The following is a 23,838-nucleotide window of genomic DNA, read 5'->3' as shown; positions in this document are numbered from 1 at the left end:
CAAACCCTCCATAATAGCCACTTAAAATCTGGTCTCTAGAGGCCCCTGATATAAAACATGAAATGAATTTTCCCATGTTATCATTTTCTGATAGCATACACACTGTAGACTGTAGAGGGTAAAAGCAACAATGACAGCTGTCAAATGGGTTTCTATTGGATCAGATTAAATTAATAATTTTTTGAAATTAGTAATTTCGAAATGACTGTTATTACTTTTACTTACTTCTCTGGGACCCCAAAACATAAAGACAGTAAAGTCAATTTCTAAAGAACATGTGGTTAAAAAAAAAAAAAAGAACGATTTGCCTCAGGTACCCGAAGTAGACAAAGAACCGGTAAACACTTTCTCCTTCTTAAAGGAACAGTTCATCCAAAAATGAAAATTCTCTCATCATTTACTCACCCTCATGCCATCCCAGATGTGTATGACTTTTATTCTTCTGCAGCACAGAAAAAAAGATTTTTAGAAGAATATTTCAGCTCTGTTGGTCCATACAATGCAAGTGAATGGTGACTAAAATTTGAAGCTCCAAAAAGCACATAAAAGCAGCATAAAAGTAATCCATATGACTCCAGTGGTTTAATTCATGTCTTCTAAAGTGAATCCAATTGCTTTTGGGTGAGAACAGTCCAAAATATATAATTATTTTTTTCACTGTACATTTTGCACTTGTAGTCTCTTGGCACTATAATGATTTCAAGCTTGAATACATTTCCTAGTGCTGTCTGTTCACTAAAAATCATTTGGATCATTTTAGAAGACATTGAGTAAACCACTGGAGTCTTATTAATGACCTTTATGGTGCTTTTATGTGGTTTTTGGAGCCTCAAAATTGTGACCACTACTCACTTGCATAATGGACCTACTACAGAGCTGAGATATTCTTCTAAAAATCTTTGTTTGTGTTCTGCAGAAGCAAGAAAGTCATACACATCTGGTAAATGAGTAAAGTGAGTAAATGATGAGAGAATTATCTTTTTTTTTTTTTTTTTTTTTTTTTTGTGAGCAATTCCTTTAATAAACTACATTGCCCAGGGAGCATTGTCGCCATGGGCGGAGCTCCAGGTTCACTTCATGTAAGCAGCTGACAATACCTCTCACTTTAATCATTTCAGTTTTGTCGAGGCTAGATCCAAACTTCAGTCTAGGTGGTTGTTTTCGTGTGCATTTTTACAAATCTATCAAGCATAAAAAAATAATAAAAAGATGCTAAATTAAACTCTGGACAGACTGAACGGAGAACCAGACTTTAATAACTTAGTCTTGGTCAGTTTTTCTAAGTTTTTAAAGGATCTTAGCTTATATTAGCATAGCATCGGCTAACAGCTGCTTTTGAGTGTGCGCTGTTAGCCTGTAGCCGACCAAACTTATCAAGAATCATACCTCTCTTGAAACTGACAGTCCGGTCCGGTGGGAAGAGTGGAAGAGCTGCCTACAAAGCCAAATGTAAGAGTAGTTTTCTATATAAATTATGGAGTGGCATCTGAGATTGCAGCTATAGTTTATCAGTCTGCGGCTGCTGTAATTTAAAAATTCTGCGGCCGTTAGGATTTGAGTTTAGAAAGTGCACGAAATTGCACTGATTAAGGATTCTTTTCGAATTTTGACTTAACAAAAGTTGTTTTGAAAACTATAGGCGGCAAGCTGTCAGAATTTCGTTTGCTCTGGTTTGAAGTGCTGATCAGGCGGTCTGATGACAGCAGGTAGCATCCTTTTAATGTCTGACTTCTGTAGGATTTGATCTGTTGTATCGTCAACACAAAAATGCTTTCTAGTGTGACTTTAAAGAGTTGGTCATGAGATCTCAGACATAAGCAAACCTGATGTGCTGGAATCAGAGCAGTTATGAAAAGTATACGTGGTCTAGTCGCACCAGTCAAGATGGCAGGTTGATAATCGAGCCTGTCCTTATGATGACTCACTTTACACAGCCATACCCAACTAAAGAAGTCTGAAAAGTTTCAAATCCTTTAATCAGACACTGTCTGAGTTAGGTTCAGTGTTGAGTAAAGCAAGTCAGCTATTTCAGATAGAACATTAAACAGTTTTTCATTGGGCTGTTCCACTGTTTTCCTGTTGAATGACTCACTTATTTTGTGGAGTCATTTGAGGGTTGTTTTTGCATCTGACTCATATATGATCTTTTCTCCAGGTAGAGAGGTGAGACATCAGTTAATTGAACTGCGGACAATGGAACAGGACAACAACTCGGAGGTAAGAATTTGGCAGGAGGGATCCCAGGATGTCTGCTTTGTGCCATGAGTGATTTACTTGTACTTCTTTGGGAGAGTGGGAAATGTTTTTGGAATATTTATTTAAATAAATATTATATTTTGCAAAATAATTTAGGATTTTACCTGTTATTATGCAAGCCGTTTAAGTAACTAATAAGGAGAATTTGATTAAAGCCCTGGACATATAATTCAAAATATAAGTGAAAGAAATCCCAAAAATGGCTTAAAAACTGATAAAATCTTACAGATATTGTCTCTTTGCTGCCGTCTTGTGGGTACTTGGAAAAATGTTTTTTTTTGTTTTGTTTTGTTTATTTAGGTGACCTTTTCCCACCATGAAGTAATATTCACTGCATTTGCAGCATAGTTGTTTTTGTGATGCTTCTCATCAGTGTCCGCTTCCTAGAAATTAATTCTGTGTTTGTTCACACCTGGTTTGTAAATTGCTAGTATGTATGTACAGTACTGAGCAAAAGTTTTAGGCACTGGTGAAAAATGTTGCATAGTAAGGATGTCTTCAAAAATAATGCCATAAAGTTTTCATTTATCACCTGTGCCTTCAAAACAGCACCAATTCTCCTAGGTACTCCTGGACACAGTTTTTCTTGGTTGTTGGCAGATAGGATGTTCCAAGCTTCTTGGAGAATTCGCCACAGTTCTACATAATATCTTAAGATAAATGTTTTTGTGAAACATCTTATGTGCCTTAGACTTTTGCACAGTACTGTATATCAAGTTTATAATATGGATGTCATTTTTTTTTTGTAGGATGACGTTGGCCCACCAGAAGATGACGCACAACCTTCATTTCCTCTTGGACTCTGTGAGTAATTACTGAATTAAAGTTAACAATGTCGTCTTTATCTGAATCCCAGTGTCTTTTCAAATTTTATTTCGTGAGTGATAGTGCTATGTAGACTATGACAGTGCCTTAAATTATTCTTGAAGTTTACATATACGTACTGTATAATGTTAACACTCTCCTTGTGTAGTGCACATTTACCCACCTTAGTTAAGTAATAATAGCATAACTACAAAGGCAAGTAATTGCGGGGGGAAAAAATAACCTCACTGTACACTCACCAGCCACTTTATGAGTTACACTTGTACATCTACGCGTTCATGCGATTATCTAATCAGCCAATCGTGTGGCAGCAGTGTAATGTATAAAGTCATGCAGATATGGGTCAGGAGCTTCAGTTAATGTTCACATCAACCATCAGAATGGGGAAAATGTGATCTCAGTGACTGTGGCATGATTACTGGTGCCAGACGGGCTGGTTTGAGTATTTCTGTAACTGCTGATCTCCTGGGATTTACACGTACAACAGTCTCTAGAGTGTAAAAATAATGGTGCGGCAGCAGTACAAACAAACTGATTAATTTCAGATTATTTTACTCTGGATGGGGCACCTGGCAGGGTTGCCCTCTTTCCCCATTATTTTACTGTCTTGCTCTGGACCATTAGCAGCTGCTATAAGAAAGGAAGATGATTTTCCAGGGGTGGTTGTGGGAGGTGTGGCACATAAGCTTTTGCTTTACACAGATTATATTTTATTATTCATCTCTGAACCCACTAGATCTATGCCTTGCCTCCACAGAATTATTAATTCCTTTTCCAATTTCTCGGGATACAGAGTTAATTGGTCTAAATCCGAAGCTTTGTCTCTGACAGCGTACTGCCCGGTAACGGCATTTCAGCCGGGCGACTTTCAGTGGCCCAAACAGGGCATCAAGTATTTGGGCATTCTATTCCCAGCAAATTTGAATGATTTAGTTAGTTAATTTTGACCCTTTAATAAAAAGGTTTTCGAGCGATGTGGCTTCATTACATTTATCGATGACTGGGATGGTTAATATTATATCCAAAGATATCCAAAGCCTTGAAAATGCCAGTCAGTACTGTTCAATCACTTAAGAAGTGGAAAATTCGGGGATCTCTTGATACCAAGCCAAGGTCAGGTAGACCAAGAAAGATTTCAGCCACGACTGCCAGAAGAATTGTTCGGGATTAGGGATGTGCGAGACTAGTCAACTAAACGGTTCGGATGCTGCTAGTCGACACTGGAATTACTAGTCGGTTAATATTTCCCCCATTAAACTGATGATAATTTTTACACATTTACGTTTGGCTTTATATTTTTACAGAGGCTGCACTTAATTTACTGTCATATTAATGTTACATATTTTAAATAGAATTAATAATACAAATATTATTTAAAAAAAAGAGGATTGCTGGAGCAGATACAAAGTTTCATTTCACCTCAGGCTGTTCGTGCGTCTTCCCTCTCTCTCGCGGCGCGCGCAGGAAAATGGCCTCTCACTAGACAAGCAAACTCAGCAAAGTAGTTATGAAATCACTTCGGTGGTGCGGGAATCGTCTTTCCAAATGTTTGAAAGTCCCTAAGGATGTTTTCACATTTGAGTCTTCTTTACATCCGTGCATTTTCCTCTGAGTGGGCTTTTTCAAGCGCAGGACAGGCGCCTCAGGTGAGTCAAGTCCCGTATTTCACCTTACCATGTCGACGGGTTAATTTTACTCATCAAAAAATTATTCTTTTGAGTTAGTAGCCTAGAAAATAACTGTTTTAGACTAGGTATGCAATTTTTTTAATCTACTGATTAAGAAGGCTATTTTCAACGAGGTGCTGACTGCTGAATGGGTTAAACTATATTTTATTCTGTGTGCACGTCATGTTTAGAATTCATTAGGTTTATTGTAGGCTACATCATAGGCCTATTTTTTCTGTCCTATAGCTACTTTTTTTTTGTTTTTTTTTTTTGTTGTTTTTTTTACATCGTAACTTATTGGTTAACGTTCTTTACCGAACAGCTGTCATATTAGATCAACGGCTAATGCACGACTGCACGTCGTGAAATACGCGTGACTTTTCAGCACATTTTCTTTTTCCCTCATAGATTTGGCTTGCCTGTTAATTATTTTCAACAATGTCCTGACTGTTTTAATATGTTTAGTAACTTTTACTTGGTGATTTCCGTTTAGAACAGGCTTTTAATGATTGTTCCATTGATCCTGCTCTATTCATTCATGTTTTCAATAAATATGTCTGTTAAATATTCGCTAATGTTGATTCAGTGAATGCGTGTCATGTTCTATATTTAATGTACAATGATCATAATGCAAGACGAGCACGTCGCAGTTAAACACCCCATTTCAGTGGAATTTAGCATCGGATTTGGAATAGATTAAGTATTTTTTATGGGTCGCATACATTTTTTTTTTTTTTTTTTACTGTTTTCTGAAGGTTGGTTTCTCTTTAGACTAGTTGACTAGTCGGTTATAAAACTTCCGTTTAAACGACAGTCAAATTAGTCGTAGCGCACATCCTTATTCGGGATACAAAGAAAAACCCACAGGTAACCTCAGGAGAAATACAGGCTGCTCTGGAAAAAGACGGTGTGGTTGTTTCAAGGAGCACAATACTTGTTGACCCCTCTCCAAACATAGCGCTTATGGTTGTGACCATAAAGCTCTATTTTGGTCTCGTCACTCCAAATTACAGTGTGCCAGAAGCTGTGAGGCGTGTCAAGGTGTTGTCGGGCATATCTTTTTTGTGGCATTAGCTTCTTTCTGGCAACTCGACCATGCAGCTCATTTTTATTCAAGTATCGTCGTGTTGTGCTCCTTGAAACAACCACACTGTCTTTTTCCAGAGCAGCCTGTATTTCTCCTGAGGTTACCTGTGGGTTTTTCTTTGTATCCCAAACAATTCTTCTGGCAGTTGTGGCTGAAAACTTTCTTGGTCTACCTGACCTTGGCTTGGTATCAAGAGATCCCTGAATTTTCCACTTCTTAATAAGTGATTGAACAGTACTGACTGGCATTTTCAAGGCTTTGGATATCTTTTTATATCCTTTTCCATCTTTATAAAGTTCCATTTCCTTGTTACACAGGTCTTTTGACAGTTCTTTTCTGCTCCCTATGGCTCAGTATCTAGCCTGCTCAGTGCATCCACGTGAGAGCTAACAAACTCATTGACTATTTATACACAGACACTAATTGCAATTTACAAAGCCACAGGTGTGGGAAATTAACCTTTAATTGCCATTTAAACCTGTGTGTGTCACCTTGTGTGTCTGTAACAAGGCCAAACATTCAAGGGTATGTAAACTTTTGATCAGGGCAATTTGGGTGATTTCTGTTACCATTATGATTTAAAAAGGAGCCAAACAACTATGTGATAATAAATGGCTTCATATGATCACTATCCTTAAACAAAAGATGGCTTTTTTTGCATGATCAGTCATATTTTCAAAATCAATGCCAACATTTCACAATATCTGCCAGGGTATGCAAACTTTTGAGCACAACTGTATATATGTGTGTGTGTATGTGTATTCTTAAGTGTTTCCTCTTGTCTGTTTTTTGTTTTGTATGTCTGGTTACTTTCATTTTGTGTCAGACCAATGGATGTTTGTAGGGGAGGGGGTGTACAGGGGGAGGGACATATAACTTTATAAATTGATTCAGTGTGTGTATGTTCTGTTTGTGTAATCCTGTTTTTCGAATCAATAAAAATGTTAATATCAAAAAAGAGAATGGTGTGAAAAACAAAAAACAACCAGCAAGCAGCAGTTCTGTGGGTGAAAATGGCTTGTTAATGACAGAGGTCAGAGGAGAATAGCCAAACTGGTCCATGCTGACAGTAAGGTGGCAGTAACCCAAATAAACACACGTTACAACAGTGCTATGCAGAAAAGCATTTCTGAACATACAACACGTGGAACATTGAGGTGTATGGGATACAGCAGCAAAAGACCCCTCCATGTACCACTACTGTCAGCTAAGAACAGGAAACTGAGGCTACAGTGGGCAAAGTCTCCCCAAAGCTGACAAATCTGGATTTCTGCTGAGGTACACAAATGGTAGGCCCACTACAGCCTCAGTTTTCTGTTCTTGGCTGACAGAAGTGGAACCCAATGTGGTCTTCTGCTGTTGTAGCCCATCCGCCTCAAGGTTCAACATGTTGTGCATTATGAGATGCTATTCTGCTCACTACAATTGTCCAGAGATCCAGTCTGGCCATTCTCCGTTGACCTCTGTCATCAACAAGGCGTTTTCGTCCACAGAACTTCTGCTTATTGGTTGTTTTTTTGTTTTTTGCACCATTCTCTATACACTCTAGAGACTGTTGCATGTGAAAATCCCAGGAGGTCAGCAGTTACAGAAATACTCAAACCAGCCCGTCTGGCACCAACAATCATGCTACGGTCTAAATCACTGAGATCACATTTTCCCCCTCTTCTGATTGTTGATGTGAACATTAACTGAAGCTCCTGACCCATATCTGCATGATTTTATACATTACACTGCTGCCACACAATTGGCTGATTAGATAATCACATGAATAAGTAGATGTACAGGTGTACCTAGTAAAGTGGCTAGTGTATATTCAGCAACTCTCATGGTGGCTTTTTCAAAATGTTGTAATGCAAAATATTGTGGTGATACTATGGTTACTGTAGCAAAAACATGGCTAAATTTTTGTAAGGGAAGGTTAGGGTTAGTTTTAGGTGTAGGGTGTCTGTGGGACTCTAAATAAACACAATAAACACACTGTAGTGATGCCGCTGTATGCTAGTATTTAATTATGTGCGCAAATAGGATCTGCCACTATTTGCACCAAGTTGCAAATAGCATCTAACACTATTTGCATTTAGTGCAAAGAAGATGCTTTTTGTTCCTACAGTATACATACACTTAGTGTAAAGAAAATGCTAATCCATCCACTACGTCATACGCATTGAATGACCTCCTTGCTTCAGGGAAAATTTTAATGCAGGACTGGAGCAATTGTACATTGTTTTATTAAATGCTGCCAGGAGATGCCACAGAATAAGTGTAGTGTCTGATATAATGAGAATTGAAATGCCTGTGATGCCTATACACCATCAGCCCCCGCATACCTGCAAGCACCCGCGCTCAAAACTGTACTGGTGGATTGTGAGGACCCACTGTAATGACCAGCTGTGGGCTAAACACTTCAGAATATCAAGGGCTATGTTCGAAGAATTGTGTGCCTAAGTCGGACCTTTCATTGTGCCAGTCTTATTCATGCTATCTCACACTTATGACATGTGTACAATTGGTCAAAATACGTCATTGTTTTGCGAATAAACTGTTTCCATCACCTTAATGTGCATTTTAACTAATGCGAAACTCTATAAAATCCATCTCTGTCTAGCGCATTAAATTTTAAGTTAATTTTTGCTAATTGCTTAAGTGAAAATTTTCCAGTGCTAAAATCGGCTCACTATTTCAGGTAGCTGCTCATCTATCATGGCTGGACAGCAATGTAACAAAAGCAATATTCTCACTCCTCATTCTGATGCCATGATATTGGGTATCTGAAATGTTTTTGTCCTTTTAGCGGACTCTGAGGCAGTGGAAGTATTGTGGAAGGTTCGTGCCCAACGACGGCAAGCGGAGCCTGATCTGCCGGACACTGTGACATGTCTCACTACACCAGAGGGTTGTATTGTCTACCTGGTTGGCACCGCCCACTTCAGCGACAGCAGCAAGAAGGATGTTGCCACTGTAAGAATTAGATTTATCAAAAACTGCCTTTTTTGTGTCGTAATGACCAAGGTTTGATTGTAAGATGCATTGTAAGGACTATCCAATAGTTCTAATGAGTGATCAATTAGATGTTTGCTATTTTGTTTTGACACTATTTGCCTCAGACGATTCAAGCGGTCCAGCCAGATGTGGTGGTGGTGGAGCTATGTCAATATAGAGTGTCCATGCTCAAGATGGATGAGAAAACACTGCTAAAGGAGGCTAAAGACATTAACTTGGAAAAGGTCCAACAGGCCATTAAACAGGTCAGCCATGAAAGAAAAGACTGATGATATAATTAAACATTATTCCTCTGTAACTCATTTGCATTCATTTTTATCAGAAATTTTATCAGTGTAACCTAATCTTTAATGTCTCAATTTTCTTTTTTCTTCTCCATTCTCCTTTTCTGTGTCAGAACGGAGTGATGTCTGGCCTCATGCAGGTACTGCTGCTCAAAGTCTCGGCTCACATTACAGAACAGCTGGGCATGGCCCCCGGAGGAGAGTTTAGAGAAGCCTTTAAGGAGGTCAGCGTGGATACACATCCTCTCCTTAACTCAAACACTAATTTCTGGTCCTCATGGTACTGAAATTCTCTGTAACTCATGCCTGACTTCTAGCAGATGTCACCAATTATTAAAGCACAATAAATGCACGCAGTCACAAATCCTGAAATATGAAACTTGTGGACTTTGCAATACATGTGCATAATACACAAATTAACAATATGGATTTTTTTTGTCTTTTTACCTAACTCAGGCAGGAAAAGTGCCCTTCTGTAAATTTCATCTTGGGGATCGGCCCATCCCAGTAACATTTAAACGTGCAATTGCTGCTTTGAGTCTGTGGCAGAAGGCTCGACTGGCCTGGGGCCTGTGCTTCCTATCTGACCCCATCAGGTACAAACTCAATATCTGCCAACACCACTTTGTCTCTATATGTACAGCAGTCACATTCTTGGAGCTTTTTAAGAAGTGTCTTTGAATCTATAACAGCTTTAACTGTCATGGCAAACATGTTGACAAAAACTCACTCTGGCGTCACATCTTTTCACCCCAAAACTTAATGAAAAACAAATGTTGTGCATAGAGGAAAAAGAAGCATATTTGATTAAATAAGACTATATTATTTGGGGTATTAAGAGTTTTTGCATTGTGACATTATTTGTATGTTTTTCATAATTCCCATAATATAATAATTATTATTATTATTACAAAAAACTGGCCGATATGCAAGAAATATTTTAACGATATTTTAAAAAATAACATTGCAATATCCGATTACATTGTCAATCCCCCTGGCGAGGGATCAGTGCATATTCTTGCTTTGATTTTGCTTTAACGGTTTCATTCTTTTATTGAAACATGAAAAACTAAAACCAAAAATATTTCTAAGTTCAAATTTCACTTCAAATTTAACGAAAAGCAATTAAAAATAACGAAGTTGTTAAAAAAAAATCTTATTTAACTACCTTCCCAAATCCTAACATTTAATGTGTGTGTGTGTGTGTGTGTGTGTATATATAATAAAGTAAACCTGCAGAGTTGCATTCCCGTTCACAATGCAATGTCAAGTGCGAACTGCTCTGTGGAAAAAAGCAAACTAAACTCAGAGCGCCTCCTGAGATGATCTGAGGTCATTTGCAGCATTCTGATAGACAACACTATTCTTGCAAACTGTTTTCTGACAACAGGAATAGAAAACTGTGAGAACTCTTTACATGTGCGTGTTCCACGTGACATGCTCGCGCTGCACGCTTCTGAATAAACGGAGAATCAGATACGCACATCGACTGCTTTTCTGTCATCTATTCTAAAAAAATATAATAAAGTGTTTCTTCAAGTGCGTGTCTTTGTGTTTTACAGCAATTCTTGTCATGTGTCACTCCGAGATGTCTTACAGGTCAAGCAAGTTTTTCAATCACGTTATTCATTTAAACTGCACAATGAGGACTTTAAGCCATCACGGCGTCGGTTTCTGTTACAGAACAATTTTCGTAAAGCTTCTTTGAAACGATGTGTGTTGTGAAAAGTGCTATACAAATAAAAATAAGATGACTAAATGAGAAAAGCTGCATCTGTTTGTGAAATACCCACATTTGATGGGTGCTAATTTTCACACCCTGGAATAATAAATATATTTGGTGACTTCCAAGCACCATGGTTTTGTCATTTCCCAAGACCTAATTTTTATATGGCTAAATTGATATATTCTGACAGTGTGAATAAGTTGGTTCTTCTTTACAGTTTCCTTTCATCAGGCTCCTGATTAAACTACAGCCATGTCTTGGAATTTCTGAAGGCAAACAAAACAACTTACATTGTCCTACAATCAGAGAGCATTACAAGAGTACAGTTTTTACGCGGATGGAAAACTGATAGCTTGGTCCATAATTATGAAAATGCACCATAGATCTTCCATATTATCCACAGTTTTAACAATGATATTTGTAATAGTTCATGGACACCATAAGTAAAACCATGCATGGCTCCTCACTAACATGGTTAGTAATCATGGTTTCTATATAAAGAACTATGGCATTTTTATAATGAAAAAACAGCAGTCTAAATACATTTAGAGAGTTTTTCTGCCACAACTTCCATAGGGAATACAGTACAGTTAGGGTTACTGCAGTACATCCATGGTAAAATTTTGAAAACGTTGTGATCTGAGAATTGAAAAGCCTTCTAATTTATGTTTTCTCCTGTTTTTTTGGTCGGTGCCATTTAGAATGTGGGGGCTGTTTGTTTTAAACTAGTTTCATCACTGAGACATAAGAGTTTTGCAACCTTATTCAGACGGGTTTTGTAATCCTCACCGTGCATCTCACTGGTTCACAAGCGCATTTTAAAACAGTCTGTTGTTCGGTTGAGACCTGCCTCAAATTACCACACCTGCTCTGCACTCTTGCTGCTATGATTAAGCTGTGTTGATCATTTACCCATGTAGCACTGTTTCATTCTGCTTTTGAAGCGAGCAAAATGCGCTCCAAAACATACAGATTGTACGGGAAGGCTCATTTATATTCACGAGGAAAGAGTTAACTGATTGTTCAGTGAAACGTTGCGATCCCCTTCCATCCTACGTTTCAGAAATGAGCTTGCGGGCCACTTGAAATGAAGCGAGTTTGACACGTGTTGTAATGCGGCGACTTCACTGAGTAAGTGCATGTATTTGTGTTTGTGTGTGTGTGTGTGTGTGTGTATGGTGGGGTCTCTTTCGCAGTGTAAAAAGTGCACAGCTGACTGGGGCTGGCAAGCATTATGTTGCATCAAGAATATTAAAGTAACCATGTGAAATTCCAACAGCGGCACATAATTCAGTAGTGGCACAGCGCCGCTGTAAAATGCATATAGGGGAACGCTGCGTTGTCTGTCAGTGAGTGTCACAATCGGCATTGGGATATTTGTAAGATATCGTCGATATCCGATTACATCGTCCTATCACCCAGCCCTATTGTAATGTATTGTCTTTTTATATATTTTATCACAGCAATTAGCAATTATTGTTTGTTTTTTTTCGCTATACTTTTAACATTACAATATTAAGAATGAGTTGTTTTTTTGCATTACAGTAATGATACTGTCAAAAACAGATACTGTCATTATCATTTGATTTCTTCGTAGAATGTTCTTGACTGGTTTGATGAGATTCACCTGTAAAGTGAATCTGTTGATGTCTGTCTTTGTGCTTTTATTAGTAAAGAGGATGTAGAGAAGTGTAAACAAAAGGATCTTCTGGAGCAGACCATGTCAGAGATGATCGGCGAGTTTCCAGCCCTCCACCGCACTATTGTTGCAGAACGCGACATCTACCTCACACATACACTTAGACAGGCAGCACGCTGCGTGGAAGCACCTACTAATGCGGAGAGTGAGTAATGCAGTCCTGTTTCATAATGCCACAGTCTTATCCAGAGATGCTAATTTGAATAGAAAATCTTCTTAAATTCAGCAATAAATATTCAGGCATGCCCAGTGCTTCATCAGTGCAAGAAAAAGAAATTGAGTGGTGGTGATGGCATAGTGGGCTAAAGCACATAACTGGTAGAAGGTTGCTTGTTCGATCCCCACAGCCACCACCGTTGTGTCCATGAACAAGGCACTTAACTCCAGGTTGCTCCAGGGGAATTGTCCCTGTAATAAGTGCACTGTAAGTCGCTTTGGATAAAAGCGTCTGCCAAATGCATAAATGTAAAAGTAAAATGAGTCTAAAAGTACTGTGTCATGTTATTTGTTGTTGTTATATGAAACCTCTTGTTCCAAATCCCTCTCTTTCTCAGAAGTGCCTGCTGTTGTGGTTGGAGTGGTTGGGATGGGTCATGTCCCTGGCATTGAGAGGAACTGGGACAAAGAGCTCAATATTCATGAGATCATGAGGTGTGTATCTACAGTCACAGTTATGTATGCATAGCAATATATTGCAAAGCATGTCCATGGACTTTTTTATACATCAACATCAAGATTTAAGGTAACAATATATATATACAGGTGCATCTCAATAAATTAGAATGTCGTGGAAAAGTTCATTTATTTCAGTAATTCAACTCAAATTGTGAAACTCGTGTATTAAATAAATTCAATGCACACAGACTGAAGTAGTTTAAGTCTTTGGTTCTTTTAATTGTGATGATTTTGGCTCACATTTAACAAAAACCCACCAATTCACTATCTCAAAAAATTAGAATATGGTGACATGCCAATCAGCTAATCAACTCAAAACACATGCAAAGGTTTCCTGAGCCTTCAAAATGGTCTCTCAGTTTGGTTCACTAGGCTACACAATCATGGGGAAGACTGCTGATCTGACAGTTGTCCAGAAGACAATCATTGACACCCTTCATAAGGAGGGTAAGCCACAAACATTCATTGCCAAAGAAGCTGGCTGTTCACAGAGTGCTGTATCCAAGCATGTTAACAGAAAGTTGAGTGGAAGGAAAAAGTGTGGAAGAAAAAGATGGACAACCAACCAAGAGAACCGCAGCCTTATGATTGTCAAGCAAAATCGATTCAAGAATTTGGGTGAACTTCACAAGGAATGGACTGAGGCTGGGGTCAAGGCATCAAGAGCCACCACACACAGACATGTCAAGGAATTTGGCTACAGTTGTCGTATTCCTCTTGTTAAGCCACTCCTGATCCACAGACAACGTCAGAGGCGTCTTACCTGGGCTAAGGAGAAGAAGAACTGGACTGTTGCCCAGTGTTCCAAAGTCCTCTTTTCAGATGAGAGCAAGTTTTGTATTTCATTTGGAAACCAAGGTCCTAGAGTCTGGAGGAAGGGTGGAGAAGCTCATAGCCCAAGTTGCTTGAAGTCCAGTGTTAAGTTTCCACAGTCTGTGATGATTTGAGGTGCAATGTCATCTGCTGGTGTTGGTCCATTGTGTTTTTTGAAAACCAAAGTCACTGCACCCGTTTACCAAGAAATTTTGGAGCACTTCATGCTTCCTTCTGCTGACCAGCTTTTTAAAGATGCTGATTTCATTTTCCAGCAGGATTTGGCACCTGCCCACACTGCCAAAAGCACCAAAAGTTGGTTAAATGACCATGGTGTTGGTGTGCTTGACTGGCCAGCAAACTCACCAGACCTGAACCCCATAGAGAATCTATGGGGTATTGTCAAGAGGAAAATGAGAAACAAGAGACCAAAAAATGCAGATGAGCTGAAGGCCACTGTCAAAGAAACCTGGGCTTCCATACCACCTCAGCAGTGTCACAAACTGATCACCTCCATGCCACGCCGAATTGAGGCAGTAATTAAAGCAAAAGGAGCCCCTACCAAGTATTGAGTACATATACAGTAAATGAACATACTTTCCAGAAGGCCAACAATTCACTAAAAATGTTTTTTTATTGGTCTTATGATGTATTCTAATTTTTTGAGATAGTGAATTGGTGGGTTTTTGTTAAATGTGAGCCAAAATCATCACAATTAAAAGAACCAAAGACTTAAACTACTTCAGTCTGTGTGCATTGAATTTATTTAATACACGAGTTTCACAATTTGAGTTGAATTACTGAAATAAATGAACTTTTCCACGACATTCTAATTTATTGAGATGCACCTGTATATATATATATATATATATATATATATGACATATAAAGTCAAGTGTGTGTCTGTAAAGTGTATACCATTTGTTTTAAAGCTGAAGTATGTAACTTTTTCAGTGTTAAAACATATCCTTCTATCCCAGCTTAATGTGCAGACAACTATAAGTCATTCAGAGGTTCATTTTCTCAAAAACTGTAAACGCTGTGGCTCTGTTTGTTTAGAGCTACCCGCTTAGACCCATCCCAACAATGTTACTTAACCAAAGACGTGAGTTGGGGGCGGCACTATCTGATGGTTCGAACAACAGCAGACGAGGTCCTTATTTGGAAAGCTGTTTTGAAAACATTGTTTATTTTTGCAATTTCATTCGGTGGCACTAGTGTAGCAGAAATTACACACTTCAGCTTCGGGCTTTTCACCATTTTTAATAAGCTTTTTGTCTAGTTCAACTAGTTCATTTTAAATGGTCCCACAGTGTGACAGTGAATATGAGATCTTAAAAGCTGCATGTATAATTATTATTGAAGAATTGGTCATATGCTATTTAAAATAGTTGTAGATAGAGTATAGCTTGTCACACCGCAGGACACGTCAACTACCCATGTACTGTGGTGTCTAAACTGTACCAGATTTGTCATGACAAAAATCTTTGTTTCCTTTCTCTTAGTGTTGCTCCTCCATCTCGGTTTGGCTGGGTATTACGCAACATATTCAAGGGAGCAATGTGGGGACTTCTTGGTTATGCCTGTTTCCGTGCCAGCAAGGGGGTGGGCAGGGCATTACTCTCCCTACCCACTGTCCAATCATTGCTTGAAAATATACGAACGCCTGCCGTTTGACCCTATTCTTATCGACACAGACATTTCTCCAGTGAGATCAGGATGTCACTCTGAACACCCATAGCCTTAACTACAGGAAATAGGTGGGGGATGAAGGGAAGATTAGAGGCAGACATAGCCTCCATCCCATGTGAGGTGAACTGCATTTTATAGCCTTTGACTAGCTCTCTGTCACCTCATCGACCCACTGTCCATCTGCTCTGTGTACCTGTGGATGCAGAGTTGTACTGCCCAAGAAATCAGACTGTGCTTTTTTCCCCCTTTTCACTTTTTCCTCATTCTTAAAGTATGACTCTAGGTAGTTAGTTGTTTACATTTTACATTTAGTCATTTAGCAGATGCTTTTATCCAAAGCGACTTACAAATGAGACACATAGCAAACAATTTGTCATACAAAGTTTAACATCTGCAGTATAGAACTGCCAAGTGGCTGGAGTAGTAAAGATGCTTGCACAGAAGAAAGAGACAGACAAGGATTTCTTTTTCCTTTTTTTTTTATTTTTTTTATTTTTTTTCTTTCTGTACATTAAGTGCAGGTTAAGTGTAGTAGTAAGTGCAATTAGTGTGGGTTGGTTAAGTACTTGTGGAACAGATGTATTTTCAGCTGGTTCTTGAATGTTGAGAAGGTAACAGCTGATCGTGTGGAGGTTGGAAATTCATACCAACACAGAGGAGCAGAGAAAGTGAATGATCGTGAAATAGACTTTGAGCATCTTTGTGATGGGATCACCAAGTGTTGCTCATTCATAGACCGCAGAGTGCGAGTTGGAGCATAGACTTGAAGAAGTGAATTGAAGTAAGCATTAACTGTCCTGAAAGCCAGAGTCAAAGCCTTGAGTAGTTGATGTTGTAGACTAGTTGAAGCAGGAGACCCTCCCTCTGACGTGTTATCACCTAACTTGAACTGAATGAAAGTTTTATTCTGCTCACTATGTAACACAATTTTTGTTCCTGGGTAGTAAGTGTTATTTTCTAATTGCTTATGCCTCAAAAGTATAGAAAATGGCTATTATTCCCCACAATCTTTGCTTTTGTAACCAGGACAGTGATATTTTGAAATTTATTCTGAATTTCCAATGAGAAAAAGGGCAAATTTGTGTCTTTTCGTTCACATAAAGAAAAAAACAACATGAATCCAAAATCTTTCTTTATCTGTGGTCCGACAAAGACACCGGCTTTGACCTTTGCCTCAGATAGCTTAGGGAAGAAGTCTTGAAGGTACTTGAAGGCTGCCGACTCCTTATCTAGAGCTCTGACAAATTGTTTCATAAGGCCCAATTTGATGTGCAGTGGTGGCATCAGCACTTTCCGGGGGTCCTCCAGTGGCTCCCATTTGACGTTGTTCCTCCCCACAGAGAACTCGGTCTGCTGTGGACAGTCCCGCCTGTGGTAGTGCACCTTGGTGTCCCTGCTGTCCCAAAGGCAAAGATAGCAGGGAAACTTGGTAAAACCGCCTTGGAGACCCACCAGGAATGCCACCATTTTGATGTCTCCTATGATCTCCCAGCCGTATTCATCATATTTCAAGGCATCCAGCAAGGTCTTGATGCTGTTGTAATCCTCTTTGTGGTGCACAGAGTGAGCCAGGGGAAGAGATGGGTACTTGTTACCATTATGGAGCAGCACGGCTTTGAATATTACTTTAGTATAAATACATGTTCATTTGGATTCATATTTTGTTTTTTTCTGAGTTTATGTGAACGAAAAGGCACATATTTGCCCGTTTTCTCATTGGAAATAGGTAAATTTCAAAATATCACTGTCCTGGTCACAAAAACAAAGTTTGTGGGGAATAATAGCCATTTTCTATACTTTTGAGGCATAAGCAATTAGGAAATAACACTTACTACCCAAGAAAAAAAAAAAAAAAAAATTTGTTACACAGTGTTATTCTTCTTGGTTGGTTCCTGCTAATGGTTGATAGTGTATTTTGCAGCGGGTGGAGTTCATCAGTCCAGTATTACTATGCCCTCTCAGTTCACATTTTAAAATGCGACATGGTCTGGGTCACAATCTGTAGTTCATTAAGAATGAATAGTAAAGCCACCCCATTTATTCAAGTGATTAAAGTGAATGGAAGAGTATCCCATTAAGGGCCAATTTTTTAAAGCTGCTGTGTGCTAGAAGTGACATACAACCATTTACAAAGAATAGTTAGTATAAACCAGAATTTTATTGAAAGTTTGACTTGATAAATACATGTAATACTCACTGAAAAATTATTATGACCGGCCACAGTTTAAGAAACGCCAACCAAGTCACAACTAGTTATATTCACTGAATGTGTGCAATATTTTTCTAGTTCGTGATAATCCCAACATAAACTTTGGCCATGTTAGTTATCAAGTGCCTCCAACCACATGACCTGGAAAGGGCTTAGAGTTATAGAGACTAGTCAGACTGATGTGCTCTCTTTACCTTGAGTCATAATAAATGGGTACTATTAAATCCGGAGTTCTCAGTTTTATGTACGTCACCTCTCCGCTTCATAATTGGTAATGGTAACAGAACCAATCTTGCTAATAACCAATCTTTCCTTTTTAAGAACCAGTGAATTATACAAGTAATTAGACATTGCATAAACCCGTAAATAAACGTGTTTTGGCACAAAATGGGGGAATTGCATGATTTGCTATTAAACAGAATTGCAAAACCAATAAGCTCTGGTTAATTCCAGTTTAAATAGCTTTTTATTATTATGGCTTTTTCATTCAGGAGTTCATGGAAGCAGTTTAAGTTCACAAAATTGGTGAAGTTAAAATTATTTGCTGATAACTGTGAAATGTATACTTTTCTCTGTTATTAATCATCAGGCTACAATTACCTCAAGCTGTTAGTCCTAAATGGCAAAGGAGACAATCAAATACAACTTGAAACTATGCTGTTGTGAGTATAGAGAATGTCACTCAGTAGATCTCTTAGTAAGAAAAGCCATCACTAGCATGGACCATCGGGGCACAATTCTGGAATCATGCTTTATATACATAGGGGGAAGGTGGGGGATATTTCTGTTTGTCTGCTTAAATCCTTGCACTGCTGCCTTTACCTGTACATCACATTTTGACTTGTTTTTCCATATGTCGCTTATTGTGTATGATATGATTCGACTGAAAATAAAATTTGTAGGTCACATGGACATTCTAAGCACAATACTAACACTTGTGTGACTATAAAAGTGTGGGGGGAATGAGTAATGCCGAAAGCTGCCTTTTCTTTGTTCTTTTAAATTTTTACATTGTCCTGAATGGAAACTGATCCCTGTTTTGAACCATGGAGGGGTTCAGATTAAGATGTGTTTGAAACTTTGCACGAGAACCATGTGTGTTTATGCGAGCAATGAGAAGAAAAGGACTAATATATCTGCATGATTTCAAATGTAGATGGCTTATTGTGATCTACTCTGTTTAAGCTATCTGTACACCCGATTATGATGGTTTGAAATGTATAATAGTATTCTGGGGTATTTGTCAGTCAGTGCCCTGGTGCATAATAATGCTATCAGTAGAGCAACTCTCCCTGCATTTAATTTGATTTATTTTGGATTGATTAGATTGTATTTAAAAAATGACTAAATGACCCCATTGTTCCCCTAAGGTTGGTCTCAAAATGCTGAGGTCTTCCTGTAAACTAAAAAAGAAACTTTGGACTTCTACTGTCTTGTCTTCCTGTAAACTTCTTCATGCCATACTACTACTATTGATCAGACAGATCCAATGCACTTATGGTTAAATGAGAAAGGTCATGGGCAATAAATACTTGATACACCATTAATGTACATCCCTAAGTTTTCTGCTACAAATGACATTTTTATCTAACCATTGTTAACTGTATGGAAAGGGGAATAAAATGATGATTATACAACCTATCTTATGGTTATTTGTTTGTCATTGTCAACAAGCCAATGCTCAATCAATTAAGTAATATAGCTTTCTATTGATTAATTATGATATTATATATTAATACAATATATAAAACTATATTAATATTATATATTAATCTAATATAATATGTAAAATCAATTTTCCAATATACGACATTTGTCTATTTTTAACTCTTCAGAACATGTAAATACATTATTTGTATATTATAAGATCTTATCCAACAGACGATGAGCGATATTAATATTCCATGTCAAACAGTATGTCCTACATTGTAATATTAACTTCAGTTACACTCTTGTTCAAGTAATCGCGCCATTCTAACTGACAAACAACTATTCGCTCCGGATGCATTTGTTTCTTGGGGGAACGAAAACAAGGGCGGACCGGAGTTCTATGGACTTTTGAGAGCAAGTTGTCTCTGTCATGCATTACGTAAGTATGATAGTCGCTCTGCTTATCTAACAAGTTTGATAGTTTGTAGACATAAGCACGATATGAATGGCTTCTTTTGTAACTCGTCTGACACGGCTTTACATTTCATGTTCTGGTATTATTGTACGCAGATCTCTTTCACATGAATGGACCAGCGCCATTGGAAAAGAGAGTTGCGACACTATTTGAACTCGCCGCCACTTGGTTCATGTCGCTCTCAATAGTTCCAAACAAATCCGCGCTGTCAACCTGTTTTAATGGGTTTAAGTGGGGCAGACAGCATCAGCAACTATATTTGCAGCAGTTTTCAGTAAATATTAACGCATAATGTGCATCGATTACTACGTTGACTACATTTATAGTAGCATTTTTTTTCTGGGGAGTGATGGAGAGACAGCATTAATCAGTTTTTCTGTGTTTAATTTGTGAGGGGAGATGGCTCCCATAACGTACAATACATTTACAGTATGTATGTATATATTAATATTTTTCACGTGCTTCTATGGTCATAATTGCTCACATCCTAATGTTATCTTATGTTAAGACATTCACATAAGCATGCACAACATGTGAATATCAATGAATGCAAGCAACTGCTCAATTTTCAAGTTTGGTCAATAGTGCAAAATAAACAAGGCAACCAATTGCATTCAACAAAACATTTTATTATATAATATATCCAGGCAGAGGGTAGATACGTTTTTTCCTTGAATGGACAGTCTTCATAGAAACTCATTCGACCTTCTACAGGGTAAGATGGGCCAGGAAAGGCATAAAAGTTTTCAAAATAGCCATTGCATTCTTTCTTTCACCGCAACAGTAGGAAGAAAAGGAGATCTGGACACCTGGCCATGAGCGCTCGATAAACTTCACTGGATGATGACTGCTCAAAACATCTCCAGAAACACATGCAAGAACCACAGAGTCAAATTCTTACCCATACAATGATGTCAAAAACATTCAAACTCTACACCTCAAGTAATGCTACAGTTATTTGAATTTTTGGGTGAGGGCATTACACTGCCAGAAGCAGACAGTGGTGGAAGATGTATTCAGATCTTTTACTTAAGTACTAAAGTACTAATAACACACTGTGAAAATACTCCACTACAAGTAAACGTCCTGCATTCAAAACCTTATTTAAGTAAAATTATGTAATTATTATCAACTAAATTTACTTAAAGTACCAAAAGTAAAAGTACTTTGCAGAAAAATGTTCCCTGTCAGTGTTTTACTATTATATATGATGTTTTTGGATTAATATTACTGCTGCATTAATGTGTATGTTGCATTTTACTGCTGTAGATGTTTAAGGTTAAGCTAATTTTAACTACTATATATACTGTTGGGTAGTTTAATCTACAGCAATGCATCATATTCTATCATCATATGTTTGTAGTGTCACTGTTCTGTGAGAACCACGTATCTAAAAAGTAAACTTTTCATGATCTCAGAAAAACAGCCCTATTTTCATCTCTGTGACAATGCATTTTATAGCTAATCCAAGGGGGGTTTTAAATAGTTTATTTATCTTAAGAAGTAGGAGAATTTGGGGGGCTTGGGTAGCTCAGCAAGTAAAGACACTGACTACCACAACTGGTGTCGCAAGTTCGAATCAAGGGCGTGCTGAGTGACTCCAGTCAGGCCTAAGCAACCAATTGGCCTGGTTGCTTGGGTGGGTAGAGTCACGTTGGGCTAACCTCCTCGTGGTCGCTACAATGTGGTTCTCGTTCTTGGTGGGGCGCGTGGTGAGTTGTGCGTGGATGCTGTGGAGAGTAGCGTGAAGCTTCTACACGCACTATGTCTCCTCGGTAATGCGCTCAACAAGCCGCGTGATAAAATGTGCAGATTGACTGTCTCAGATGTGGAGGCAACTGAGATTCGTCCTCCACCACCCGGATTGAGGCGAGTCACTATGCCATGACGAGGACTTAGAGCACATTGGGAATTGGACATGCCAAATTGGGGAGAAAAGCGGAAAAAATCCAAAAAAAATGAATAAAATGTAGTAGGAGATTTTTCTCAACCCATAAAGGAACACTTAATCTTTCAAAATCACCACATTTGGAAATACATGGTTTTCACTGGACAGGAAGGGTATGAAAAATTGTAAACAGAAAAGTAACTACTGTAGTAACCAAAGCTGTCAGACAGATGTAGTGGAGTAAAAGTATAAAGTTGCATTAAATAGAAATACTCAAGTAAAGTACCACAAATTTGTACTCAATACTTTCGTAAATGTACTTAGTTACATTTCACCACTGGATGCAGACCATGTTATAGGCCCCAGAGGAGAATGGGTCTTGCGTCGAGTCGAGCCTGTTGCTGCTGGAGAGAACTGGGAGTAGTAAAGAAAGATGAAACTGTGTTAAGCACTCATGTTGCTAAGATGGTTCTGGTAAACTCAAGATCTCTTCATAATAAAACATTCATTTTAAATGACTTTGTTAAGTCGCAGGACTTGGACCTCTTATTCATAACGGAGACTTGGCTTCGCATCGGTGAGTTGGATCCTTCAACTGAACTTTCTCCAAATGGATATGATTTCTTTAGTTCCTCCAGGACTGTGGGGCGAGGTGGGGGATTGGCTTCAGTTTTTACTACAGGCTCAGCTGCCTAGTCCAGTACTTTGTGCTCTCATTTTTAGGCCACCTAACTATAATGAGGAAATATAATATTTTGTATCATTGCTATGCTGACAATACTCAGCTATATATTCCTCATAGTTCTGATTACTCATGCTCTGGACATTAAATGCTGGACTGCAAAAAACGTTCTCCAATTAAATGAGAGCAAAACTGAGGTTGTTGTGTTTGGTCTTCCTGGTGCTGTCTCTGATATCACTAGAAACCTAGATACTCTGTCTTCAAATGTTCATCTTTTTGCAAAAAACCTAGGTGTAATTTTTGACTCAGAGTTAAATTTTGGAAAACAGATAAATGCTGAGGTGAGGAGTAGCTTTTTTCAACTATGGCAAATAGCCAAATTAAAACCTCTGCTCTCATCTAGACTTGACTATTCCAATGCACTGTATATGGGTCTAAATCACTCATCTCTGTATCGCCTGCAGTTGGTTCAAAACGCAGCTGCTAGGTTGCTTACTGGTGCTAGGAAGAGGAAAAACATTTCACTGGTTTTAGCATCTCTCCACTGGTTACCGTTGTAATATAGGATCCATTTTAAGATCTTGTTATTTGTTTTTAAAGCTTTAAATGCTGTCAGAACTTCTGAGCTATCAACAATCCCCTAGAACCCTCAGATCCTCAGACAAATTTCTCCTGCAAATACCTCACCTTCGCCTAAAGTTTAAAGAGGATCATGCTTTTTCTGTTGCTGGCCCAAGACTATGGAACAGTATACCTCTGGACATTAGGTCTGCCCCTTCCCTTCCTGTTTTTAAATTACGCCTGAAGATGTATCTGTATTCCTTGTCTTTTACATGAATGTATATTGTGGATTTTATGGGTAATTTTTTGTTGTTTTTTGTGTTGTTTTTCTTATTAGTCTTTTATTCCTCTGTATCCTGTTATTGTTTTATTTGCTAGTTATTCTTAAATGTGCTATATAAATAAATTGACCTTGACCTTAAGGTTAATACATTGAAGGACATAGATTAAATACCAATGTAATTAAAATACCAAGCCAATGTTTCCCAAAGATTTTAATGAGGTAGAGATTACAAAAGTGAGAGTACACATCTACAGTTAGATCCATACATATTTGGACATTGGCATGATTTTTGTCCAGAACATTGAATCTGAAATTAAATAATGACTATAGACTTAAAGTGCAAACTCTCAGCTTAAATTTGTG

The 23,838-nt window shown here is 38.2% G+C and overlaps 1 protein-coding gene across 2 annotated transcripts; it reads left to right on the top strand.

Annotated features, from left to right (window-relative positions):
- The first annotated feature begins 1,123 nt into the window (after positions 1 to 1,123).
- Positions 1,124 to 19,571, top strand: LOC127417381 (traB domain-containing protein-like). Of its 2 annotated transcripts, none has more exons than XM_051657390.1 (10): positions 1,124 to 1,449; positions 2,160 to 2,217; positions 3,006 to 3,060; positions 8,630 to 8,796; positions 8,943 to 9,083; positions 9,236 to 9,346; positions 9,579 to 9,718; positions 12,520 to 12,692; positions 13,102 to 13,198; positions 15,541 to 19,571. In XM_051657390.1, exons 2-10 carry the CDS (start codon positions 2,194 to 2,196, stop codon positions 15,710 to 15,712), a joined length of 1,080 nt encoding a protein of 359 aa, XP_051513350.1. In that variant the 5' UTR covers positions 1,124 to 1,449; positions 2,160 to 2,193; the 3' UTR covers positions 15,713 to 19,571. The 2 variants fall into 2 exon arrangements, with proteins under 2 accessions (XP_051513350.1, XP_051513348.1); XM_051657388.1 differs by having other exon boundaries at positions 2,156 to 2,217.
- Positions 19,572 to 23,838: the final 4,267 nt, after the last annotated feature.

Source organism: Myxocyprinus asiaticus, chromosome 26 (assembly GCF_019703515.2).
Source record: "Myxocyprinus asiaticus isolate MX2 ecotype Aquarium Trade chromosome 26, UBuf_Myxa_2, whole genome shotgun sequence".
Classification (NCBI taxonomy): Eukaryota; Metazoa; Chordata; class Actinopteri; order Cypriniformes; family Catostomidae; genus Myxocyprinus; species Myxocyprinus asiaticus.
The sequence above is the reverse complement of the archived record's forward strand: the minus strand, read 5'-3'. Positions and strand labels throughout refer to the sequence as shown.

Coding starts and splice junctions, on each gene's coding strand:
- LOC127417381 (XM_051657390.1), top strand. CDS start 2,194: ATGGAACAGGACAACAACTCGGAG. Junction 12,693..13,101: donor AGCACCTACTAATGCGGAGA/GTGAGTAATGCA, acceptor TCTCTTTCTCAG/AAGTGCCTGCTGTTGTGGTT. Junction 13,199..15,540: donor AATATTCATGAGATCATGAG/GTGTGTATCTAC, acceptor CCTTTCTCTTAG/TGTTGCTCCTCCATCTCGGT.